The sequence below is a fragment of the Poecilia reticulata genome, linkage group LG22 (genome assembly GCF_000633615.1).
Source record: "Poecilia reticulata strain Guanapo linkage group LG22, Guppy_female_1.0+MT, whole genome shotgun sequence".
Lineage (NCBI taxonomy): Eukaryota > Metazoa > Chordata > Actinopteri > Cyprinodontiformes > Poeciliidae > Poecilia > Poecilia reticulata.
This window is the reverse complement of record NC_024352.1, coordinates 7,888,952-7,912,684: the sequence shown is the minus strand read 5'-3', so window position 1 is coordinate 7,912,684 and position 23,733 is coordinate 7,888,952. Positions and strand designations below refer to the sequence as shown.

At 40.5% G+C, this 23,733-nt stretch overlaps 2 protein-coding genes across 8 annotated transcripts in view; both read left to right on the top strand.

Annotated features, from left to right (window-relative positions):
• Nucleotides 1-6,757, top strand: part of stard9 (StAR-related lipid transfer (START) domain containing 9) — a 41,052-nt gene extending 34,295 nt beyond the window's left edge. For both annotated transcript variants that reach the window (XM_017302560.1, XM_008399164.2), the window contains exons 25-32: nt 232-378; nt 518-617; nt 855-1,021; nt 2,025-2,089; nt 2,217-2,419; nt 3,228-3,307; nt 3,670-3,828; nt 5,116-6,757. In XM_017302560.1, the coding sequence (XP_017158049.1) occupies nt 232-378; nt 518-617; nt 855-1,021; nt 2,025-2,089; nt 2,217-2,419; nt 3,228-3,307; nt 3,670-3,828; nt 5,116-5,217 (1,023 nt within the window). In that variant the 3' untranslated portion in view covers nt 5,218-6,757. The remainder of the gene's footprint in view (nt 1-231; nt 379-517; nt 618-854; nt 1,022-2,024; nt 2,090-2,216; nt 2,420-3,227; nt 3,308-3,669; nt 3,829-5,115) is intronic.
• Nucleotides 6,758-7,383: 626 nt separating this feature from the next.
• The window catches only part of sptb (spectrin, beta, erythrocytic), a 44,180-nt gene continuing 27,830 nt past the window's right edge, over nt 7,384-23,733 (top strand). For 3 of the 6 annotated variants that reach the window (XR_001776163.1, XR_001776164.1, XM_017302588.1), the window contains exon 1: nt 17,441-18,069. Coding sequence is in view for 4 of the 6 variants with exons in the window: in XM_017302588.1 (XP_017158077.1) it covers nt 17,517-18,069 (553 nt within the window). In the remaining 2 variants the exon portion in view is untranslated. Of the gene's footprint in view, nt 7,725-13,968; nt 14,249-17,440; nt 18,070-23,733 lie in introns of those variants that run through there. The other 3 variants (XM_008399168.1, XM_008399167.1, XM_008399165.2) reach the window with 3 other exon arrangements.

Sequence of the window (23,733 nt, the reverse complement as noted above, 5' to 3'; positions counted from 1 at the left end):
ACAATCTGTAAGATACTCCACTGTAGATAATAATGCGTACCTAGTAAATGTTGGACGCTGTTAATTTCACTTTCAAATGAAATGAAATGTTTGTAGCTACTAGCGATTAAATTTTTATTTTTAAGAGACGGAAATTGAAGCAGTTTGTAAAAGTTTGGAAAGATGAATTTATATTGGTGTTTTGCTACACTAACACAGTGAATCTGACTTCAACTGACATGATTTTCTCAGGACGACCTGAAGCATCGGACCATAATCAGCAACAGCACTTTGTGCACGGGATCCAGTCTGAGTCTTTCTTCTGGACCAACATCTGGATACAACAGTGGCAACACTACTCAGCCACAGCTGTGCAGCCGAGCAGCATTAAATCAAAAGGTTTGCACACTTTTACAGATTATTTGGAATTAAAACGCTGCTTTACTCTTACAATTCTCAATCTGAGTGGTTGGAGTATTTTCCCACTGTAAGATGCAACTCTGGGACTTACTGCGCTATTGATGTTGTCTGTTGTTAGAGTGCTGGGGTCCAGGGCGAGGGGTTGAAGCTGAGGACACGGCCGCCCGTCTACGGTTTTCAGAGTGTGAAAACAAAACAAACATGGCTGTCAGCTCAGGGTAACTGCACAAGACTCATTTCTAATCCTCAAGTAGACGTTTTGTAGTTTTACAAAAATTACAACTATTTTAATGTTTACTGTTTACCTTTAAAGAGAAACCTTTTGGTAGAAAGATTGCTTTATGCAGCAATATTTACAGTAGATTTAAGTTTGTTGTCAAGTCTGAAACTGGTGACGTGTCTTTATTTCCATACCTGCTTCATTTCCTTTCTTCATTATAAATGTGTTTTATCAGACATTCGGCTTGAGATTCCCGTTAGCAGCTTTGACCCGTTGATGACTTCCTCTCCGTCGCCCCCTGTTGTTGCACGTCAGCGCACTACTTCCTTTGGCTCAGTCTCCTCCATATCTGCAGCATATCAAGACATCACTTCCACCCTCGTCTGTCGGGCTCTGGCTGAGGTAAAGTTGACAGAATTTTTTTCTTTTTTTTCCCCAGGGTTTCTATTAAAGGTTCGCTTTGTAATTATGTATTTGACAAGTCTCCTATAATACTGGACAGTATAGCTTTGAGATATCTCTCGAAAGAAAAACCCCAGGCTGGGATTCAAACCCAGAACCTTCTTGCTGTAGGGCAACGATGCTACCAACGGTGCCAATGGGCAATCTGCCAAACAAATCCTTAAAAATTTCATAATTTTGATTTATTTTTTAGAAACAAAATACAACTAGCAAAGTTCAAAAACTGTTTAACAATTCTGCACTTAATAATTTTTCATTCAGAATACGAGATTTAAAAAAAGAGTTGATTTAGATTAGCTTGACTGCTGTTCATGCAGGTTCAAAATGAACACTTTCAAATGAAATTACCAAAGTCTTTAAAAAAATAAAAACATGAAAAGTAAAATCTAAAAATTTGATCATGGAAAGATCTGGAATATTATAAGGAAAACTGTTCGGGAACCTTGGGAAATCAGTGAAAAATGTCTTTTCAGTACTGAATCGAAATGTTGGATTTTGTGGGTTAAATCCACTTCAGTATGCATGAGAACAAAAAATAACAAACATTCAATTTATTTTTTTAAATAATTGCCCAGAATGTGTCGTGTGTTAGAACTGTGCTTTAATCAGTGAGTTTTGGGTGTAAAACCTAATAGAATATAAAATATGTTTTGTCTGAATTTTGGGTCACATGGACATGCAATGTTGGAACGTTTCTGATAATCATCACATCCTGATGATGCTCCTCAGCCTGTTTATTAGCTGCTATGTAAAAAATAGCCAAGATAATTCTAACTGTTACAAAATAAAGGTGGTTATATAAAATAACACTTCTTATTTATTTCCTAAGAAATCACTGCATTTGTTTGCCGTTTTTCTACTAATACATAAAGAATTGAGACTTTTGTGACGTGATATTTCAGGTATTTGTTCAGAGTTTCAGCGAAAGATTCTTTCTCACCAGGTCCGACTGGCTTCTTTTGGGGATTCTGGCAACTTGTTGAGGGGCAAAGCCTCTGCTGGGTGGAGGTGAGCTTCCTCTGACTTAACATTTTGAAATACTCTCAGCTTGTAAAAATACTGTCCTCACAAACCTAAAATAAACTAACTAATGTACGTGTGCAGCTTACTGAAACGTCCTAATTTGTTTATTCAGTCACCAAGGGGAAGAACGAGGAGTTCAGGCATACTACAAATCTTCCTCCAGTCCTTCTGTCCATGGTTTTCTTGGGGTCGGGGAGGTGGAAAGACCCCCGGACAGTTTGTGGAACGTAATCAGCCAGATGTCCAAGAGCCACATGTATAACCAGTCTGTTCGCTCTGTGTGGACACGACCACTAGATGACAGCACTCAGCTGGGTGAGCCAATAACATTCTCCACTCTACCCTACAACCTCTTAAAGGTGTGTACATTTAAACATGAAATTTAAGGTGTGTATTTTTATATGAATAGTATTTATATCCTTTTGGGTTTATAGCAAAAGAGTATATTTTGTACTTGCAAACTCTTCTCCCCTATGACTGCTTCCTTTCTCCATGTGTTGTTGAATCGTACAACCACATTCACTCTTACACTCTTAAACTCTTACAAGTTATTGCAGCTGACTATAAACTGATGTCACTTATGTGTAAAATGTTGAAAGTTTGTTATTTATTCCTTCCCCTTCAATTACTCAAAGCTTTTTGTCAACCTATGTAGAATACCAATAAATACTCTAAACGGTAACACTTTATTTGATGGGATAAGCATGCTACTGACACGATACTGTCATAAATGTGACATAACATCTGTCATGATGAGGGAGTTTTCATGAATGTTTACGACTGTTCTCATGAAGTGTAAATAATGATGCAAAGTTGACAATTTTAACAGGCTTTTAATGCACTTTTAATGCAACTTTTCATTAATAGTCTCATTATTTACCGAATGACACTTCATAACAGGTGTTATGTCATGTTCATGACATTGTCATGTCAGTCTTATGCACACCTCGTCAAATAAAGTGTTAACTTGACAATGAAACATTTGTGGTTGAATACTATTTGAAGGCACTCTAAATGTTTTTTTTTTAATTTTGTTACAGAAATTAGCTTTAAAACACCATACTAATTGTTTTACTCCATTTGTGTTTACTATGATTTCAATATATCTTTGTTTTTTGCACAGTTTACATCCTAACAGACCCGTCCGCCTTCCACCTCAGCCAGCCGCGGGACTTCTGCTGCATCAGCACTCAGTCTAAGCAGGTGAGCCCGGCCGCAAAATCAACCGGGCAGCCCGGATGATTGCAGCCGGTCTCCCCTTGTGTTCAGGTCAGGCGAGCGGCGGCGGCTGCACACCTTAATGTAAGGAGAAAATTCCATTTGCTCAGGTTAGATACCGTGCGAGCAGCAGCTCAGCGGCTGCCGGTGGAATTTTCCCCTTGCACTAAATGTACAACACACACTTTACCGACGCCTCGCGCTCACTGAACAGAAAGCGTGAACAACACTGACCCAGAGGCAATGTTTGTCAGCTATTTGTTATCGTTGTCAGAGTTGAGTTGCCTCTTAGCTGATCAAAAGGCTTTGCCGGCTGTTTTATTGATGGTCTTCTCTCTTTGGCTCAGGGTGGCCTGCGTGTGCTGGCTGTGCAGTCTGTGTTTGAGGAATCTCTCCCCCGGCCGAGCGTTGATGCTATCCGGGCGGAGATGCTGCCCAGCTGCTGGATCCTGCAGCCAGTCGTACGTGGGGGACAGGAGCTGACCAGAGTTGTTTACTTGCTTCAGGTCAGATATGATGCATAGTTCCCCGCAGAAGTATTCAGTATTCATACCCCATGAACTTTTGATGTCATGTAACAATTGCAAAATCCATTGTTAGGATTTAATGTAAGAGATCAGCACAAGGTAGAGCATAATTGCAATGTGACTGGGTGTCTGTGCAGCCTTAAAAAGTCTTCAGTTCATTTTATCTGAAATTAAGGCCTTAAAAGGTCTTAAATTTCTTTAATAATAATAATAATTAAAAAAAAGAAGCAAATTTGCATGAAATACATTAATCACCAGTCATAAATTTTGTTGTGGCAGAACTATTTATGTATGCAGTTTTTTCCCCCCAAAAGTTTGATCTGGTTCAAAAATCTCCATTCTGTTCTGTGACTCGAGGCGGTTGAGGCTACTGCTAACTAACTGGTAACGTACTCTTACTAGCTAGCTAGCTACTTAGTTTTTCTGCGTCTATCATGAGTAAGTGCAAATTGTTTTTGTTTTCGTAGCTTGGCACTACTTGGGTTTTTGCGATGATTGATTGTAGCACTGCAGGATCCCTCTACCACTCCTTATATTTACAGTTTTTTCCATCTTAAATTTCATTCAAGCTGGCATTAATACGGTCTTAAAAAGTCTTAAATTAGACTTGCTGAGTCCGGTAGATAACCTGGAAGAAAAAGGACACGTGGTTTCCAAATTTTACCTTGTATAAATTGCAGTGCAGCTAATTGCAGGTCACTTACATAATTACAACACCGAGTCCAGATTTGTGTAATCTTGTCAGTTATTTAGTGATAGTTGGAGAACGTTGGTGAAAAAACAGTGAGGCCCATGATGACTCTGGAGGAGCAGCAGACATCCACAGCTCAGACAATAGATCGTCTCCATTATAGTCCATGATCTGTCACAGATTATCTATAAAGTACTTGCCACTTAATATCGTATGGATGCAGTAAATATCCAGGAAATGAGAATTCCCTGCTTGGGTTTTGTAGGCGGAGGCTCAACACGTGGTATTGACTTGCCGTGCTGATCTACGGCACGATGAGTTTATAGCTCACTACTGGCAGGGCTCTCACTATTAATGAAATTAGTTTCATTGAGCAGAGGCTCATGGATTAGCTCTGTGTAATTGTTGCCAAACATTTAAAGATGTAGCAGCTGATTCAGGCACAACAAGGAAGTTGATGCATCAATGCTATGTCTAAAAACAACAAAAAAAAGACTTCAGAAACTTTGTCAATTTATATATGGTATTTTGTATGAATGTAGACGTTAACATTGTGTCTTCTGCTTCCTTTTCAGGTCGACCTTGGAACGCCATCTTTTCCTCAGCGACTCTTGAACACGGTTGCCAGGAGACAGGCAGCTGTCATTGCCGATCTTGATGTTTTCCTCGCGCCATAAAACCCGCCAGCCGTGAGCACTTTGACTAGACCGTCACCAGCATGGAGTTCTTCTACATGTGACTTTGCACCTGGATCTTATTTACTTGACTTCTTTATTTCAAAAGGCACTGTCACGTTCCTGACAAAAAGTTGTAGCAGCTTTGTTTTTGTATGAAAATATTTTTTTTTTTTTTTTATTTTTTTTTTAATAAAATATTGATATTTTTTATATTTGTACATGAATGGTTCTAACAATCTGTTCCACCAAAGATGCATCAAATGCTTAATAAGCTTATGCTGTTTTAATGTTTCATTCATGTCTACATTTCTCCCGGGGATTAAAATTATTTAGAAACAGCTACAGCTTTCACAATAGCGTAGACCAAAATGAAAGATTTTAGTTACTTTTATTCACATTAATTTGATATGCACTGGGCGTCACATGCAATCTTTGTGTTTTATTTAATAATTTTCGATAATCTGTAGATAGACAAGGCAGATTTTGTTTCTGTACCTCTGCACCCACGTGCTAATACTTTCACATGTGCCTGTTGGGATAAGAAATAACCAAAGGAAAATTTCTCCTCAAACATTCCCTCTGAAATTTCTATTTCTCTAAGCAACGCATATGTTTTACGTAAGCGCCCTTCATTTTAGCTAAGAATTGATTTGAAATGCTTTTGCTTGCAGCAATTGGAAGGCAACATACATGCTTGGTGTTGGGTAGCAACCCTGCGCAGTTAACAGGCAAACACCTCCTGGAGGAATGAAAGGAAATTATTGCCACTCAGGAGCTTTCAAATGTAATGCGTTTATCTGCAAGAGCACTGAGAACGTTAACCAGCTCTCTGTGGGGAAACTACAAAGAAAATGTTGGAAAATGATTTGGATGTAATAAATGTGAGGGCCACTGCAAGAAGATGAACAATTAAACTGAAAAACTCTTGCGCTTGAAACCAGCTGTAGAGGTTTGTAATATGTCGACATGGTGCTCATTTTACTGTATCGCCTCTTCAAGAAGGGAGTTAATTTTATGACTTTATCCTCGCTCGTTATTCTCAAAGTCCGCGTTTTTAAAAATGTGTTTTATAGTTGTATTTGCTTCTTTTAATGAGCGTAGCACAATGCTGTGTTTTGCAGCTGCATGCAGAGTACTTGTTACACATTGATTAACATTCCTGATGAAAAGGTGACACTGTTTGCGCAGTCCTCAGGCTGATCAGAGACCGGTGCTGTCCGGGTCAGCCGTATCCACATGCGAAGCCGCAATATTTAATTGTAGGTTCAGGAAGCTTTCCTGGCTCACAGTCTCACCAGCAACCAAAGAGTGACGAGTGATGTGAAGGAACTCAGAAGATTTTTGTTCTGAAATATATTTTTATGCGTGAATATTTCCCAGTGTCATTTGTTTTGTGAAAATTTATTTATATTTAGGTAATCTGTTGTACAGTTTTTTTGTTTTGCAATCTATGTGATGTTTTGGTCACTAATTATCTATTGTTGCCTTTTATTTTTGACAGTTTTTGTATTCAAACAATAAATATTTGTAACTGATGTAAGTTTTGTGTTGAAATGTAGAATCTTTTAGCTCACTGCACCTCAATCTTACCGTTTTTTTTGTAGAGGTCAACAAACTTCTGGCTTGAATATTTAACTACTTTTCTCTGCAGAATTAGATGGAGCTCATAAATTGGTTGATTTCCTCCCTCTCGGTAATTTAGTGTTATCCACAAATTCAGTTTAAGTGGGGTCAGAGTTTTCCAAAAGGCTAATGATAGCCTTTTTTTTCCCCACTCTAACAAACATGTAAATCTATGCTCATAATAAATAAATAGGCAGTTAAAAAGTGCACCCAGTTCTTGTTTTTTAAAATTCACTTAATGCAGTTTCGGCATTACATTCAAATGAAATACAACGTGTAAACATCTGTCTGTATTACTCACTGATGGTTTATTCATGGATTAATGCACCTGCAGCAGCGTTACTGCCTGTACAAGCCTCCGTTCTGGGCCTCCATAACGAAGCAGCCTCCTGTTGTCCTCCACGTGGAATGCAGGGGTTGCAGTGGAGGTGACATTTCTGTGAGGGTCTCTCAGGGTGGGTGGGTGTTGTGTGAGCGCGATTAGAGCCCGAGCTGGGCTGGGTGGTGGTGGGAGTGGTGGGTGGGTTACTGAGGAGATCAGAAGTGCCTCTGCCATTTAGAGTCACCAGCTCTTGTCAGGAATGTCCGTCCCCCGCGCGCACAGATCATGTACTGGATGCGCCAACTTTATTTTTAACCCGGCAGGGTGGGTCAGTCGCTGGCTTTCGGAATGACCGCGGAGCGCGCCGTGCCTTCAGCCCCTCTCCCTTGTCCCCCGTGCAGGACCGTGTCCTCTTCCTCCTCCTCTTCCTCTTCCTCGCGCACTGGACATCTCCGCACGCGCTGACCTGCAGCCCGCCGCTTCAATGGGATTATAATTGGTTTGTTGGCAGGAAGAAAACTGAAGAAACTCGCTCAGAGAGGACTAAAACTACTACAATTAAGTAAGTAAATATAAAGCCGAGCCAATTCGCGCTTGTTCATTTAAATTAGTGACTTTTGACATGAACATAATTAAAATAACTGAATAGTTAGCACTGCTGTAGTTGTCAGGTAAGTTTACTTGAACCACCTGTTGGTTGGCTATGTATATATAGAGGTGTTAGTTTTTTTTTTTTTTTTTTTTTTTTTTAAAGAAGTAAATATAAGACGGGTATTTCTATTTATTTTAGTTCTGGCTTGAAACTCGTTTTCCTCCCGTCAGTAAACAACTTTGCCAATATTCAGTTGTGTATCTGGTGCTGCAAAAAGGCCGCAGCAGAGTGCGGTGATAAAACTGCGCAAAACTTGGTGCGGCCTTTCAAGACGTCATTAACTATTGAAGAATTAATGGCATGGCGAGTTTACAAATCTTGTTTTATAAAGTACCTTTAAAAAACGTATACACTGGATACCAGATATTCTAAAGCAAAAAGTCACGTAGGGTTTAATTGTAGTTTAAAGGCACATGTATTCAGTTATCTAAAAATATATAGTTTAAATATCCTAAACTATATTTCTACTATATTAATATATTGGAGAAGTAGATATAATGGTAGGGTTAGGGTAAGAGGGCAAACCCAGGTCAGGTTGTCTGTACTAGGTTGTCTGTACTCCACTGGATTCAACAAAAACGAATCCAATGGAAATTCAAGCGAACGTGTAAATGGCTACAAAGGGGAAAGAGATCACAAATGATCACTTTAAGTCAGTAGTTATGTCAAAGTTTGTTCCTTGGTCTTAGGTTTCCTTATTCTTCATTCTCATTTCATCTCTTCCTTTCTTATTCGCGCGTTTTATGCGAGTTCAAAGCCTATAATAACTTCACACAAGATTATTCTTCCCTTTTATCCATTTTGATGTGTATCTCGTATATTTTGCCTGAAAAACCCAAGTTAAGAACGACTGTGCTGGCGTTCTACTATTGCTTACACAAGCTATAGAACTGTACTTTTTCACTTTACTTTTCAATTCTTCCTGCTAAATAAATCTTAAGTTATGTATTTGTCACTCTTTATAGAAAGCACTTTATTATATTAAAAAGAAAAAAAATCATGTTCCCTGCTTTAATTGAAGAGTTTCTTCTTATTTCCCTAAAAGGACATGTGTGAGCGTGTTGCTCTGTCTGGACCAGCAGAGCCTTTAGTGTAAACACTCTCCAGAAATTATTTACCATTGATTCCTTTTACCCTTCTCCCAGGACTGAGCGCTCTCTCTCTCTCTCTCGCCACAGTCAAAGCAATACCGACCACAGCTAAAGATCTCTTCAACAGCTGATGTACATAATCAGTGTACAGCTAGGATTCGTCCTAATAGCCTCTAGATATTCCAGTTTACGAGCTTCCTCCGTGAAGGAACACGGCTCAGCTTTGTGTTTTAGATCCACTCTCAGCCTGACCACAGGCCTCAATCTCATCAGCGCCCACGCTTCAGTTTCTCAGACACATGCCCACACTGCGGGTCACTCGTCTTTAGCCACACCCGTAACATCGCTCTGTTACTTAATCTCGGTTCCACTTTGTGCTGCTCACCACAATGTGCTTTTTTTCCTCCCCCCCCTCCATCCCCACAGCAATCTAATGTGTTTTCTGCTCAGTGTGCAGTTTGGGCATCTGTATACAGCTGCAAGAATGGGCTTTTTTTTTTTTTTTTTTTTTAGAAAAGCTTAGGTGCAGATCAGGTGCTCTGCTGTTTGCATCAACGCTATTTTTAAAAAGGACAGAAATAGACGAAGTTACAGTAAATTCCAGTGAGACCCAAGTATGGAAACCAAACTTTTACGGCACGTTGTTTTTGTGCTTAATGATTATTTTATGTTGGTTTCCATATAAAGTCCAAACGTGTCCTCTTATTTGGACGCTCCAGTAAAACGCATAAAGAGCACTCCAGGGTCAGGCAGCTCTTGGGTATCTACAGGATTTCCACTTGGCCTTTTATTTTTTGCATTGCCTCTCTTGACACTTTCTAACTTATGAGAAATTATCCAGAGCCTCTGACTCGAACACTGTGCAGCTTTAAAACCAGGCATCTGCACATTTCTGTTTCATTACTTTTATTGGTGAAGGCTAATAATAGCTCCAGAAAAAAAAAAGTTTTCTGTACCAACTGCGTCACATTTATGCAAAAAATAACCATGAAATGAGTTTATTCACTAAGATGTAAGCGAGATTTGCTTTTGTGATATAAAACTCTTAATACATGATCATTCTTTCACTGCAAAAGCAGTTTTCCCAAACAGCTGCATTCGTCTTTGCTTTAAATGTGCAAATGTACATTGCAGATGGTGCCCTGTTTTGTTCTTATCCAAACATGATTTTGAAAGCACTGATTTTTACTATATGCTGTTACTGTTGTGTTGTAACACTTTTAGATACTATTTAAAATGAAATACATTGATATTGTTGTTATTTTTATTAGTTATAACTGTGTGACTTTCAGCTTCATTATTTTATAGTCTCTCTGCTTTCCATAAATAAGAGAAGGAACACAAAACATTCTCATTAACATAGGAAGGTCCATTCCACTTTTGCACCTCTTTGTACATCACCCAACACATGCCCTCTAATTGCAAGTGCAACTTTTTTTTTGTGCAACCTATTTAACGCTCTTTATTTGAAATTTTTAATATAAGTGCCGTAATGTTTGGTTAAAACTACTTACCCAATAGTTTGAATCCAATGTTTGTTTGTTTGTTTGTTTTTTTTAAATAACCAAGCTTGACCTGTCACAATAACACATTTTCCTTGACGATAACTTGTCCCAATAATTATTGTGACAGACGATAATTGTTGTTGTTTTGAGGATATTTTCAAATATTCATAATGGCGTCATAATGCATTCATCAGTCTCAAAGACAGATAACCTTTAATTTTGCAATGAAGACTTAATACTAGAACAGGAAGTGTTATTTACACTTTCCTTTAACCATGACAACCACAAGCAACAAAATGGAAATAAAAAATCACTTACAAACCATAAATAAAAATTTGATTATGATGCCTCCGTGAACAAAATTGCCCTTCAAAAAAAAAAAAAAAAAAAATCAATCAGAGTAGAAATGATCGATCTCATTTTAATTTATCATGCTATCGATTGATTTATTGCTTATTGCGACAGACTTAAACCCCCGGCAGTCCTGAGTGTGTGGTGATGATTAAAAAAATTATGCAAAGAAAATGAAAAATGAATCACTTCTGAACATACTGTAGTGAAAATGAACACGCTCAATGGACTGTAGCGGTGATGTGATGTGCCAGCTGGCATTTCGTGGCTCTTTCCAGGACTGTGCGCATCACAACATCCAGATGCCGGTGGAAAGCTGTTATCCTACTCAGCATCTTTGATGGAAGCTCTCCTCTTTTTCCTGCTGACGGGATAACCTATTGTTAGCGAGCAGGTGTGTTTGGGCTCTCCGTCCTCAAGGACACCAAGTGGAGAGCTCGCACTGGTCCCTGCCTTTTCATTACTCCACACATCCCCGAACTAGAAGTTGTGGAGACAGCACGCCTCGACAAACGCACTTAATTTGCTGCTATTAGTGTTCACCAGCTAAGCGGAGTCAGTCTTCAGACACGATTAGACACGTACATGTTTGTGCTCAGCTGACAGGTTGGGGATGGGAGTTTGAGCGGCGTGTAAAGGGGTTTTTACGCCATAGTTCTGGCTAAGGTAATGTGTGCCATGGCGATAAGGGGATCCCCTGGTGGTGGGTGGAGCGTCCCCGTGCTGATAAGAGACCTCTGCAGAGGACTGATACCGAGTAGAAGGAGGGAGACCTGTAGAACGGCATCATTGCAGAGGACCGAGGGCCTCTTCTCTGAATACACTGAACAGACAAACGTGGGACTTCTGCAGAAAGAAACTAGTGATTATTTTGAATGAATATTTACACACACACACACCAGATTCTATGAGATTTCCGACAAATTTAATGCATTGATGAAAATAATCCATTCGTAATGGATGTATGATTATATCAAAATACCATAAAATACTGCAGGGTGAATTAGGGGACAGGAGGATTGTTTGTTTTAGATTTCTTAAATTCAGTTTGTTTTATCTTGGAAAAAGCATTCATAGTCCTTAAGCATGTTCACGTTACAACCACAAACGTCAGCATATTTGATAAGTTTTTGTTTGACGGCATAAAGAAAATCATGGGGTAAAAGAAGGAAAATAATACATGATTCAGAAAGTTTCACACAAATGCAAAGTTGAAAAGTGTAGGATGCAGCTCTATATTTATAAATCTATATATTTATTCTTCTGAATCAGTCTTTGCTGCAGTTTCAGCTGCAAGTCTTCTTGGGAAGACCTTTACCAGCTTTGCACATCTAGAGATCATTCTTCTTTGCTCAAATTGCTCAATCTCAGTCAGATTCGATGGATATGATCTATACCATTCACTGTCATGTCTTACCACAGATTATCATACCTCATAGATTTAAGTGTGGACTTTGACTAGGCTATTTTAACACACAAATACACACCGACTCATTCTATTGCAACTCCAGCTGAATGCTTAGGGTTGTTCTGCTAGGAGAAGGGAAATCACTTGCAGACTCAAATTGGTTCATCCAATAAACTCTGACCACTTTGCTCGTTTCTGCTGAGAAGCATCCCTAGAACATGATAATGCCGTCGCCTTGTTTCACTGTGGGGATGACGTGTTCAGGGTGATATTTAGAGATAGAGTCTCAACAATAGCCTTCCCTTAAAGGTTAGGTTTGTGGAGTGCACAGATAATAGATATCATGTCAGCTCTTACCTGAGTTCTAGATCTCTGCAGCTCCTCCAGAGCTTCCATGGGTTTCTATGGCTAGTTCTTCGGTCGATCAAAGCTTGAGATATAGATTTCTAACTCAACTTTTCGGTAATGTTGTTCTGCTCTTTCGTCTTAATGTTTCTGTTTGTTGACATTTGTTCTCTGACAAATCTCTGAGGCCTTCGGACAACAGCTGTATTTATGCTGAGATCAAGTTACACATAGGTGACTCTACCTACTAATGAGGTGGCTTCTGAAGGCGATCGGTTGCAGTAGATTTTATTTATGGGTAAAGAATCAAAACGGGACTGAAGTTTAAGGCATATGAATTATTCTCCAGGACACTTTAATTACAGCAACTCCAAATTAATCCTCAGTGAGGGCTTTTTTTAAAAGTCTGGAAATAAAAAAATAAATAAAATATGCTTTGTATAAAACTGTAATGCACATAAATTTGACTCTCCCGCCTTACTTCCCTTTCCTTACAAATCCCCACCGATGGACTCACACACTTCTGTGTTTCATACTACGTGAGCAGCATCACTCGAAAGAAGGCGGTTTCATCATCAAGCCCTGCTCCTCACAGGGGTTGTCCTATCCCTTCACCCCCCACCGTGCAGCTTGATAAGAGAGTTATGCTGCACCCAGATAGAGCTATCTGAGTGGCTACGCTTCAACCCGCCATTCCACGCAAAGAATACACAGACACCATCTGGGCTGTCACCGTCGAGCAGAGTGACACTCACAAAATGGAGCAGCGGGTGGAGGGAGAGAAGCAGGAGAGAAGGTGGGCCCTGCTTCAAGGGCTTATTTGCATGTTGTTTCTGGACAAATAAAAAATGTTTCTGAACGTCAAAAATGTTTGCAGAAAAATCAAAAATTCTGGTGACAGGTAAAGAAGTCATGTTTTATAGATGATGTAGTTGAATAATACGTCAGCAATAGACACATTTTTGTTGCCAAAATGTTCCAAACTCAGTGCATGGATAAAAAATAATTTGTTTTTGTTGACAAGAACAGAGATTTTTGGAATCCAGACTTATTACCCCGTTGAAACATTTTTTTGTAAAGCCGGGCCTGTGCCGCCACCGGACCAATAAACTTAAATGAGCTTCATCAATTTCTTGCCAGAATCCTAAAAATGTTCAATAATTTCAAGCTTGTGATCTGATTCTTTTTATAATGAAAAATGAAATAAGCTGCTTGTTATAATGTCATTCTACCCTGAACTCAATAATCCATCAAATCCATCATTAAATGCCCAATATGCATATGACACACACGCCAATAACTGTTGCATATATTCAACATACAAGTGACTGAAGCAGCATTCCCTACTGGAAACACTCATACAAATCCATGAACCCATATTTTTGTAGAAACCAGTCACTCCACAAACTGCACCATGCATTAATCTATTGTAACTTGCTGTTAATCTGTTTTAGATTTTCTCCACATTCACCGCCCATCCTGCCGTTTGACTTCTCTTCGCCTGCATCTTCCCCCAGAGCAACAGAGGACGCCGCCCGCCGTCCCGCCGCCCGCCCGCCACGCTGGCTACCGCCATGACTTCCACCACGACTTCCACCACGGATTTTGACAATGTGGAGATCACGCAGCAGTACAGCCACATCAACACCCGCTTCGACCTCTCTGATGAGGAGCTCGACAATGACAACAGCTCAGCCCGGCTGTTTGAGCGCTCACGCATCAAGGCCCTCGCAGGTGAGCGCCTGCATAGTAAACAGGCTCTGTCCTCCATGACAGATTCTTGAGATGAAAGTCTAGCAGTGTGGGAAGGGCGCAGAGGGTGACCCGTAATGAGAACGCAACTGTGTAACTTTGACCGAGTTGAATAAGCTTAAATAAAAAGCATTATCACTTGAAAGAAAAACAAACAAACAAAACAACAACTTCATAACCGCTCCATAGCTGATATTTAAATCTTCAGCTCCACACCGTTTGTTTGAAAAGTGTGTTTCCGTGTGGATTTCTGTTATGGTATCACACACACTCTCCCGGCAGCTGAGCCCTGACTCCGATCCACGCCCTCTACGAGTAACCGGGATCACTTGCACATTCTCTGAATGTCCACAGTCTGACCGATCTGGACAGCTGCCCTGCCCGTCTGCCTCCCATCGCATGAATCTCTTGCATTTCTAGCTAAGCCGGTAGGCCGTGGCCCACCTGTGGGTTCGGCTGCTTGGGATTTTAAAATAGACGTGAATGGACTCGTGGTGAAAAAGTTGAGGTTGCAGGTCACACTATTTTAACGTCTTTGAAGTTAAAAATACAAGAGAGGTTAAAGATGAATGTCTAACATATAAATGCAGCTCTGAAGAGAAGGAGCTCGTGTTTGGGAGCCGCTCTCTCAAACTTTGTTACAATATGGATGAAGTATTTGTTGCTTCACTTTGAAATGAACACCAGAAATTAAACCATTAGTACCTCTGAGAGTTTTATAGCTGGTGTAACATTCCCTTTTCATGCTCAGCAGCTTGTGCACATTGAGCTCACGCGGCTTTTATTGTTGAAAGCAGACACTCGCATGGGCCGAGAGTAAGACTGTGAGCGTTTATATTATGTAAAGCTACAACATCAAATTCTTGTGTGATTCCTTGTGTTCTGCGGCTCATTCCACCGTCTAATGCTGTTTTTTGACTGCATGCAGAAATACCTTTGGCAACAGTAACGTATAAATAAAATAGTTTTTTTTATGATTTTTTTTATCATTCTCTTTCATCATTAAGGAAGAGTTTTGGCACTTTTTTGTTTAGTTTTTATTAGTTCTTTGAGGATTTTTTTCTGCACAGTTTTCCCCCCCTGTCAGTGTTTCAATCGGGTTGAAGCGATTGAATTAGTCAATTAGCTTTGACTAATTCTTTTCAGCCAATTGGCTGCTGCGTTTTGGATCAATGTGCTGTTGATCACCTATTTTTGACCAACTCAGCTACAGTTGGCTCTAAAGTACTGTAGCTTGCTCATCAATTGTTTGTCTACAATCATGAAGACTCAGTGAATGCGGGATGTTTATGTAGTGCGGCTGCAAAATGAGCCCAAATCATCACCCTTCCACCACCATGCTTGATACTTGGTATGAAGTGTGTTCTTCCAAACACCGACAAACATCTTTTTGTCATTTGTTCAAAAGTTATACTTTTCCGAGACATACTTGTCCTGCTTTTTTTTCTCCCCCCAGACAACACGCTAAGTGAGGCCTGTCTAGTAAAAGACTTTCTTTTTTTTTTACCTTGTAGTCTGATCTTGGAGTGAATTTCCAAGGAAAAAAATTCACTACTGGATAGATTAACAACCGGTTTCGTCTTCAACATGTTACTTTCATCTTTCTTACTACAGAATGATTCACTGCACATCTTAGGAAATTACCTTATAACTCTTCCCCTACTAATGAGGAGAAATATTTTCTTCTTTCTCTCTAATTATTACTGAGCTCTTTCTGCTTTGGCATTGTGCCAGCTGTGTACTTCATGTTCAGTATTGACCGAGCTCCCAAAACTTCTGCTTTTATAGAGGTGGTTTCATTCCAAGTTAATGATGTGCTTTATCTGGGTGATGCACTCCCTCTTAAATCCCAAGGAGCAATGCTGCACAGAGTTTCTCCTCACTCTCTCAACTGTAGGATTAATATCACTTCCTTTACGCCTCCTGTGAGTCTTAATTTGCGAGCCATTAACACTTTTCTGACAGTAATGAGTTGATTCGCTATTCCTCTGACCAGGCCTATGATACCTCATGTGAGAATGAGCAGTTCATTACTGCCCTTTCACTCCTATTAATTTTCAAGCGATTTGATGAAAATGAACTTTTAAACATGTGCTATAGACGGAATGATCAAAGATAGGAATTGTCAATGTTTTCCTTGATTGGCTCTAATTGGTAATCAGCTGGTCAAAATTAGAGTTTAATAATAATAAAAAAAACTATTTATTTTGATCCATAATAATCTTGTAATTTCTTCACTTCTGTTAGACACCATTCTACTGCCTGCGGGACATTTACTTTTTGTTTCTTATTGCCCTTAGAGTAGAAAAAAAGTAATTCTAAGTCAAAACTGGAGGTCTGACCTCAAAGAGAGCTGGAAATCGTCTTTGTTAATACACCGGCTCAGATTTTAAAGGGTTCAGAGCTGAGAATCACCTGCCACGAGATCAGATTGGGTCCATTTTTCCAGCACTTAGCGTTATCTCCTCCGTCTGGGAGTCCAGAACGCCTCTCTTCCCATCCAGGACTTTCATCTGGCAACTGTTCTCGCTATATTTCTCGCTGTCTCTTCCTGTCTCTTTAAGTAATGAAGGCTTCAGGTTTGAGTGTCAGTCGGTGATATTTTGTTAGAGTGCTGCTGCTGCACTGATGCTTCTGTAATGCAATCAGAGTTTCCTGTCAGGGAGTGAAAGGAGGTTGGGGAGGGAAAAGACATTACCTGCGTCTGGTGTATACAGCTTGTGAACTCAAAAATATGCACTTAGTATGATTTCAAAGCATATTAGGATTCATTGTACCGCAGAAGCCTAAAATAAAATCTTTCTTGCTTTTCGTCTGACATGCATGTAGTTTTGCAATGTTTGAATTGTTGGCACAGGAACTCATAAGCGTGCCAGTTGTGTGCTTCATGTTCAGCATTGGTGCCGCTGTGTGGGAGTCGTAGGAACACGTGTATGCATTGAAACATACTGTATGCATGGATGGGGCTGCAAAATAAATCCCACTGAACCAAACCGAAGGCTGCCAGAGCCCTCGTGCCGCCTGAAAGTGGAGGCAGAGCTTTATCACGGTAACAGTGAGGAGCGAGTGAGAAAGAAAGACGAAGAGGAGGGAGGGAGGGAGAGAGGGAGCGGGAGTTAATGCAAAAGGGATCTGGAAAAGAGGACAGAGAGCCAGAAGAAAGAGAGAGAAGAGGTGTGCCAAGCTCCTCGGCTGGCTCCAGTGGAGGTTTTCTTCTTGTCGTAATTGTTTTAGGGGTTTGGGGGTCAAGATGAGCAGCCCGTGCCTGCTGCGCACTGCCCCCATAAGCCAACCCCGGCTAAGAGAGGTCAAGATCAGCCTAAAGGCCAGCAGCAGGGATGCTGGAGGCGTCCGGAGCAGCAAGGAGACCGCAAGCCGACCCTTTACTCTAGCTGAGAAAGAGGCCCAGGTCCGGGTCGGCGTGAGCAGCAGCGGCGGTGGCAGCAGCCGGAGCAGGAGCACCCCGCCGGTCCATCGCGCCCTGAGACCCGAGAACAGGAAGGCAACAAGCAAGCAGCAGGTACCGGAGCAGCACCCCGAGAGGAATGGCACCGTCCTGCACATTCCACCTACCTCGGCGCCCACAGGGCTCTCCCCCTTCTCCTCATCATCGTCCTCGTCCTCCTCCTGCACGCCCCGGCGTCCGCGGCCCTCTCAAACTCACCCGGACTTGGCCCCCATCCTATCCTCCTCCTCCTCTTCCTCATCAGCCAGGAGCATGAAGCGGGCGCGCTGGCTTAGTTACAGCACCTCCAACATCTGCTTCAACTCCATCCTGGATGGACGCTTCAGGCAGCTGCAAGGTAACCGGATCCTGACCGTGGGACCGTGTATGTGTGTGCGTGTGTGTGTGGGTGTGTGTGTGTGTGCTTGCTGAGAGAGTTGGTCCATCATGTCCTGCCTCACAAGGATGACACTTCTTGGTTCATGCCCCTCCCTTCTCCATCATGTGTTTATGTTCATGTCTGGGCAATGATGGAGGCTAGAGGTTAGTTTTGTCATTAGAACTTGCGTAAACGAAATATATCTAGTGGTTATTTATTTATTTTCTGGAAGCTGTGACTGCCCTGATTAATAACAATCTTGGCTTTGAATTATTTAAATAACACCTCAAGATAACAACCATTTGTCATCTCTTACAAGATACAGTGCCATGTACGGACTTTAACTTTCACAAACTGCTTCAAAACAACAAGGCGATGTGTCTCTGGGATGAATTTCTGTAAAAACAAACAAAGAAACAATCACTTTCTCTACTGGATTAACTCCTTCCTGCCTTTGTTGTTACAGTTTTAAGAGAAAACCATGCCATCACAGTGGATGTTTTTTTTTCTTTTTTCTGAGCTTGCACTATGCTATCCAACTCCCTGATGACAGGAATGCATTAGTGAGAGGAAGAAAATGGAGGAGACGATGCAGGAACAGAGGGAAAGGCTTTCTTTTTTTCTCCCCCCGCTGCCTCTGCTACATTTCAAGTATCGACTGATCCTGAAGGCTGCAGAGGCAACTGATAGCGAAGCTGCAAACTTCAGAGGCTTTTCTCTAAATCAGAGATGCCACGAGACGGGCCAAACGCATCAATTTACCAACTGAGCGTCATGAAGTCTTTTTTACATGAGTTTTTTCAAGATTGTTTTCAAGATATTGACAAGATTACAACAGAACGAAGTTGGAAAGGACGACTGTGATAAAAAAAGAGACAGAAACGGCTTTTTATTTGCATTTATTCATTTATAAAGCATCCCTTCGTTTTCACTCTTTAGTAGTTTGACGTGCCCCGTTGACGGGTATTTCTGTTGTTCTGCCTGCAAACAAGCAGTTCCCCCAGTTCCTTTTCGTGCTTTGCAAAAATATTTATGCTCCCTTAACTTTCTTCAGTTGAATCAATCGGGATCTAATTTGATAGAGCAATATAAAAGGTGTTCAGATTGGTCAGGCTGGATGGAGAGCATTTATAAAGATTAAATTTTCAAGTCTTGCTACAAATTTTTCATTGGGTTTATCTCTATTCTTTCATTAGGCCATTCTTTGTACTTTGATCCAAAACATTTCAGTGTAGCTCAGTGACAAGCCTTTCGAATTATCTGACCGGAGCATCTTCTCCCACATTTGCCGTGTCCGGTTTATGACGTGGAGCAATCTGTAAACATGGCTTCAAATGAATTTTTTTAAAGAATTCCTGTCTTCTTCTCATTTTGACGTAATGTCTAGATTTGTGGAGTGCATGACACATGGTTTTCAAGTTTACTGATTCAACCTCCTGAGCTCTGAAGATCCTCCACACATTTCTGCTGCTCTCCTTGCTCTCTATGATGCTGTTGGTTCATAAATGTCCACCAGCAAACCTCTGAAGCTTTGACAGAGCATGTGGATTTATGCAGGTTTTATTTAGGATGATCATATTTAAAGGGGCTAATTATTACAAATGCACGTCACACTTTCCAGATTTTAACTTGTAAAGAATGTCTGAAATAATGTCAGCTTTTTCCTGCTTTTCAATTATTGCAACTCAGTGTTAATATTTCACATAAAATCCCCACGAAATCCAAAAAAAGTCGTGAGGTTGTGAATACTTTTGCAAGGCACTTTAACTTGCAAAACCGGGAAGTTGTCCGGTTTTGCTTTTCACGTGCCTCTTTTGCATCCTACCTCTAATTCCCCTAATGCTTGGTCAGACATAAATAAATCGTGCAAACATCAAACGCACATTATTAATCTGATGTTCAGGAGCTTCAGATAGTTCTTTTAAGGGAGCAGACAGTTTATTTGCCATGTCTAGCAAGAGCATGCAAGGGGGTATAGAGAGCATTTCAGAGGCTGAGTTTCATCGCCATGCTTTGCTGAGTACCTGTCCTGGTGTCATGGTGTCATGGCTGCAGGACAGGTTGCTCTGGCTGTGCCATGACAAGGCCGTGTATTAGGGAGCTCTGGGACTACTGGGCCACATCCAGTATGAGACGACTGTTGGGGGAAAAAAAAAACATATCAAGCCGTGTACAGGAAAAATCCATCAACATGAATAAGTCATAGGGCTGGAGTCAAAAAGTGGTTGAGAGATCACCAAGTAAAACCATGTGAAACAGAAGAATGTTTAGTAAGAATTGTTCTAATATGAAGAATAGGAAAACCAAAAGAAGTTGGTGGACACAAATAAAAAGATTCAAAAGGCCCAATTCATTTTGTGTGGATGAAAAACTGCAAGTAGCATGAGTGTTCCTCTCACACGGCATCACTAATTAATGTTGAAAAACGGATAATGCTAAAAATGGTTTTTCTCTCAGAAAAAGCATTCTGTAAAGTCATGTCAGCCGCTTCCTACACACCGAGTTGTGTCCGTAACACGAGTTAAATTAAATGATGTTTGAAGTCATATGGAGTCATACTGGGTAAAACACAAGAGCAGAAATATCTTAAAAAACCAAGAAGTGTCCAATGTGTTTATGCTCGCTTTCTTGGTTTTACATAACTGCTATTTTTTGCAATACGTTTGGGAGGTCCAGTATGGAAATGTTGTAGTTCACCATGTCAAAGATGCAAATTTTTATGATTGTTAATTAAAATACTATTGATGGATAAACAAGAAGCCAAAGGTGGTATAAAAAAATTGGGCTTTATTTTGAAAGTTTTTAAAATTATGACTTATTTCTGATCTTTGGATACAAATTTGAGCTGACTTAGTTGTTTTCTTTAAGATCAGTAATAATTGCTGACTTTGAGCTTTAGTCCCATCAGTACCAGCTTCCGCACCGAAGAGTGTTGTTGTCAGTGATCCGTCTGTGGCTAGTTTAATTGATTGGAAAAAGATACAAGTCTTGAGTTTCCGATCAATAGCTCACTAATCAGAATCGACCAAGTTGTACTTTATTGTCGTTCCATTTCCCCCCTTTTTTCTTTCTTTTATGCAGGCTTCTTAAAAAGTAGGTAGTGTGCCCTGGGTGAGCCCCTTATTCTGCTGCCTTGAAATCAGTCAAAGCGCATTGCAATCATTTATTTTCTGCATCTGGACAAAATACAGTTCAGTCAAACACAGTTCATTGATCCCAAAGGGAAATTAAATAATGCTTTATTTATTAATTCAATATTCTTCAAAGAGTGATTGTAGATGGTGCTGGTGTGAAAAAAAAAACATTGTCCCTAAACAGACCAACCCTCCACTGACTGCACATGCATAAAAGCAATAGAAAACATGTTTAAGACACAAAAACAAGTACTGTCTCGGATTTATCAAACGCTTGTGTGTCGCTCCTTTTCAATGCTGCCCTGGGCAACTGCCCATATGGTCCATGTCAAAAGTTGCCACTGTATATATTTTAATCAAAACCTTCATCATTTGCTGTATTAGTCATGTTTTAATAACTTCTGCAGCACATGTTTGCACATGAATACATGGTGATTGTTGCCAATATTCTTTTCTTTTCTAACCTAATGACAGTAGGGCTTCCAATACTTGGTATATTAAACGTTTTTACATTTATTCTGACACACTCAAACCCTAGATAGCATTGTATGTCGTATCGCTAATAACATTGGTATTATTTAATCTTCTTCCGCTCTGTAAAAAAGAACAGATGGAATTTAAGGATTAAACAGAGCTTTCTATTCAAAAGAGCGCTTAAGGCTTTATTCAGTTTAGTCAGAGCTGTTGTCATGTCAGGCTATTCCTCATCTGCAGAAAGCTTAGCAGACGACATGAAAACAGTAACTCCCCCAGCCCCTGTATTACTCTCTGTTGTCCCATTGCTGCCCACTTGGCCGAGAGCTTCCCTGTGCACCCATGCTGTCCCTTCTCAAGGTCTCTTATTGTGATGTGATATGGCAAAACAGTGTGGGGATGCACTTTAATTGGCCTCTCACTGACTGTGCTGTGAAATCCTCCGCACCCCAGATAGTTCAGAGAGGATTTGTCACAGTTTTTAGTCAGGCTCTTCTTTTGTCTCCGTTTTCTGTTCCTACTCTCTCAGCGTTTGCGCCACTAATGGAGCTTTTGAGTTATTTGCATGTTTTAATTTCCATTACTTTTTCATTACGTGGGGAATCCATGTGGATGCAGCGGAGCGGTGTGTGCCGTTGTTCTGCTGAGGGGAGCGGAGCCGGCGCATGATTTATTTACTGTGCCCTGCTGCACCATGTGTTTTACATACTGTAACTCCTGATTCGTTCTCCTGGATGTTGCTGGGAATTCAGCTGGAGCTGTAAAGGAGCTTACTGGGTGTTTTTTGGCAACAGCAGGGGAGATACTGTGGGTGATGTGTTTTGTTCTGTTTATCTCGCCATGCCTCTGCACAGTAAACCTGAAAGACTGCCTCCCCAGGAGCTCTTCCTCTTGCCAAGTTTACTTCCATCCAGAGTTTATGTCTCCTCCTCAATCTAACCTTTGCTTATTGACGCCTTTTTCACCTAGAATACGATACCTGGCGTCTTTGCTCTAGCCTGTTCTCTTCACAGCCTTATTTTAGTTCACAAGTCATTATGAAGTCAGAGACAAACAGGGCAACCTTCACTGTGGAGACTAAAGGGAACTGATGTGTTGCATGCTGGGACAACTGGGGCTGGGAATGTCCCGTTGCTGACATAATAAGTTTTAAATATCTGTGTGTATCTGCAGTTAAAGTAGCTGTTAGCGAAATCAAGGTTAGTGTAATGAGAAAGCACTGCACTTCTGTTCACCTTCCTCTGGGTTATTTAGGTTGCCACAGAAATATGTCAACTAGGTGCAGATCTGGCTCACTTGATGTAATGTTTACGTGGTCGGTTTCAGTTTGTTTTTGTTGCAATATGCCTTGAAGGTACATTTATAACACTTGAAATATTTGGCTTTTTTCTCCAAGTTGCAGCCACAAATGCTAATGTACTTCACTCAAAGCATTACAAAATAGTGCATACTTCTGCATATTATGTAGGATTTTTAAGCTTTTCTACAGATAAAACCTATTTGTTTTATTAACAGAAGTTAATAAATGTCATCATTAACTATAAAAAACACAACAGACATGTCAAGGATACAACTGTGGAGGCATTTAAAGCAGTGTGAAGTTATAATCAAGACTTTAGCACAACTACAATCAGAAAACCAACCAAGAGAGTCTTGGTAACTGGAGAAGCTGCAGAGGTCAAGAGCTCAGGTGGGAGAATCTGTGGACAAGACAACTGTTACTTGTGCAATCCACAAAACTGCAATTTAGTGGCAAGAAGAACCATTGTTGAAGAAAAGCCATAAGAAGGCCTTTATTGAAGTTTGCCACAGGCTTTATAGAGGAAGCAGCAAACATCTGGAAGAATGCTGATGAATTTATGTAAATAAATCAAGGAAGAACATCTGTTAGAGGCTAAAAAACAACAACTTTGGGCTGAGGTGAAGGTTTACCTTCCAGAAGGACGCGACTCTAAACAAGCAACCAGAGTTGCAGCTCATGTGCAAGTCTTAGAAAGGTCCAGTTAAATTGACAAAATGCAGTTTAGATTCTGTG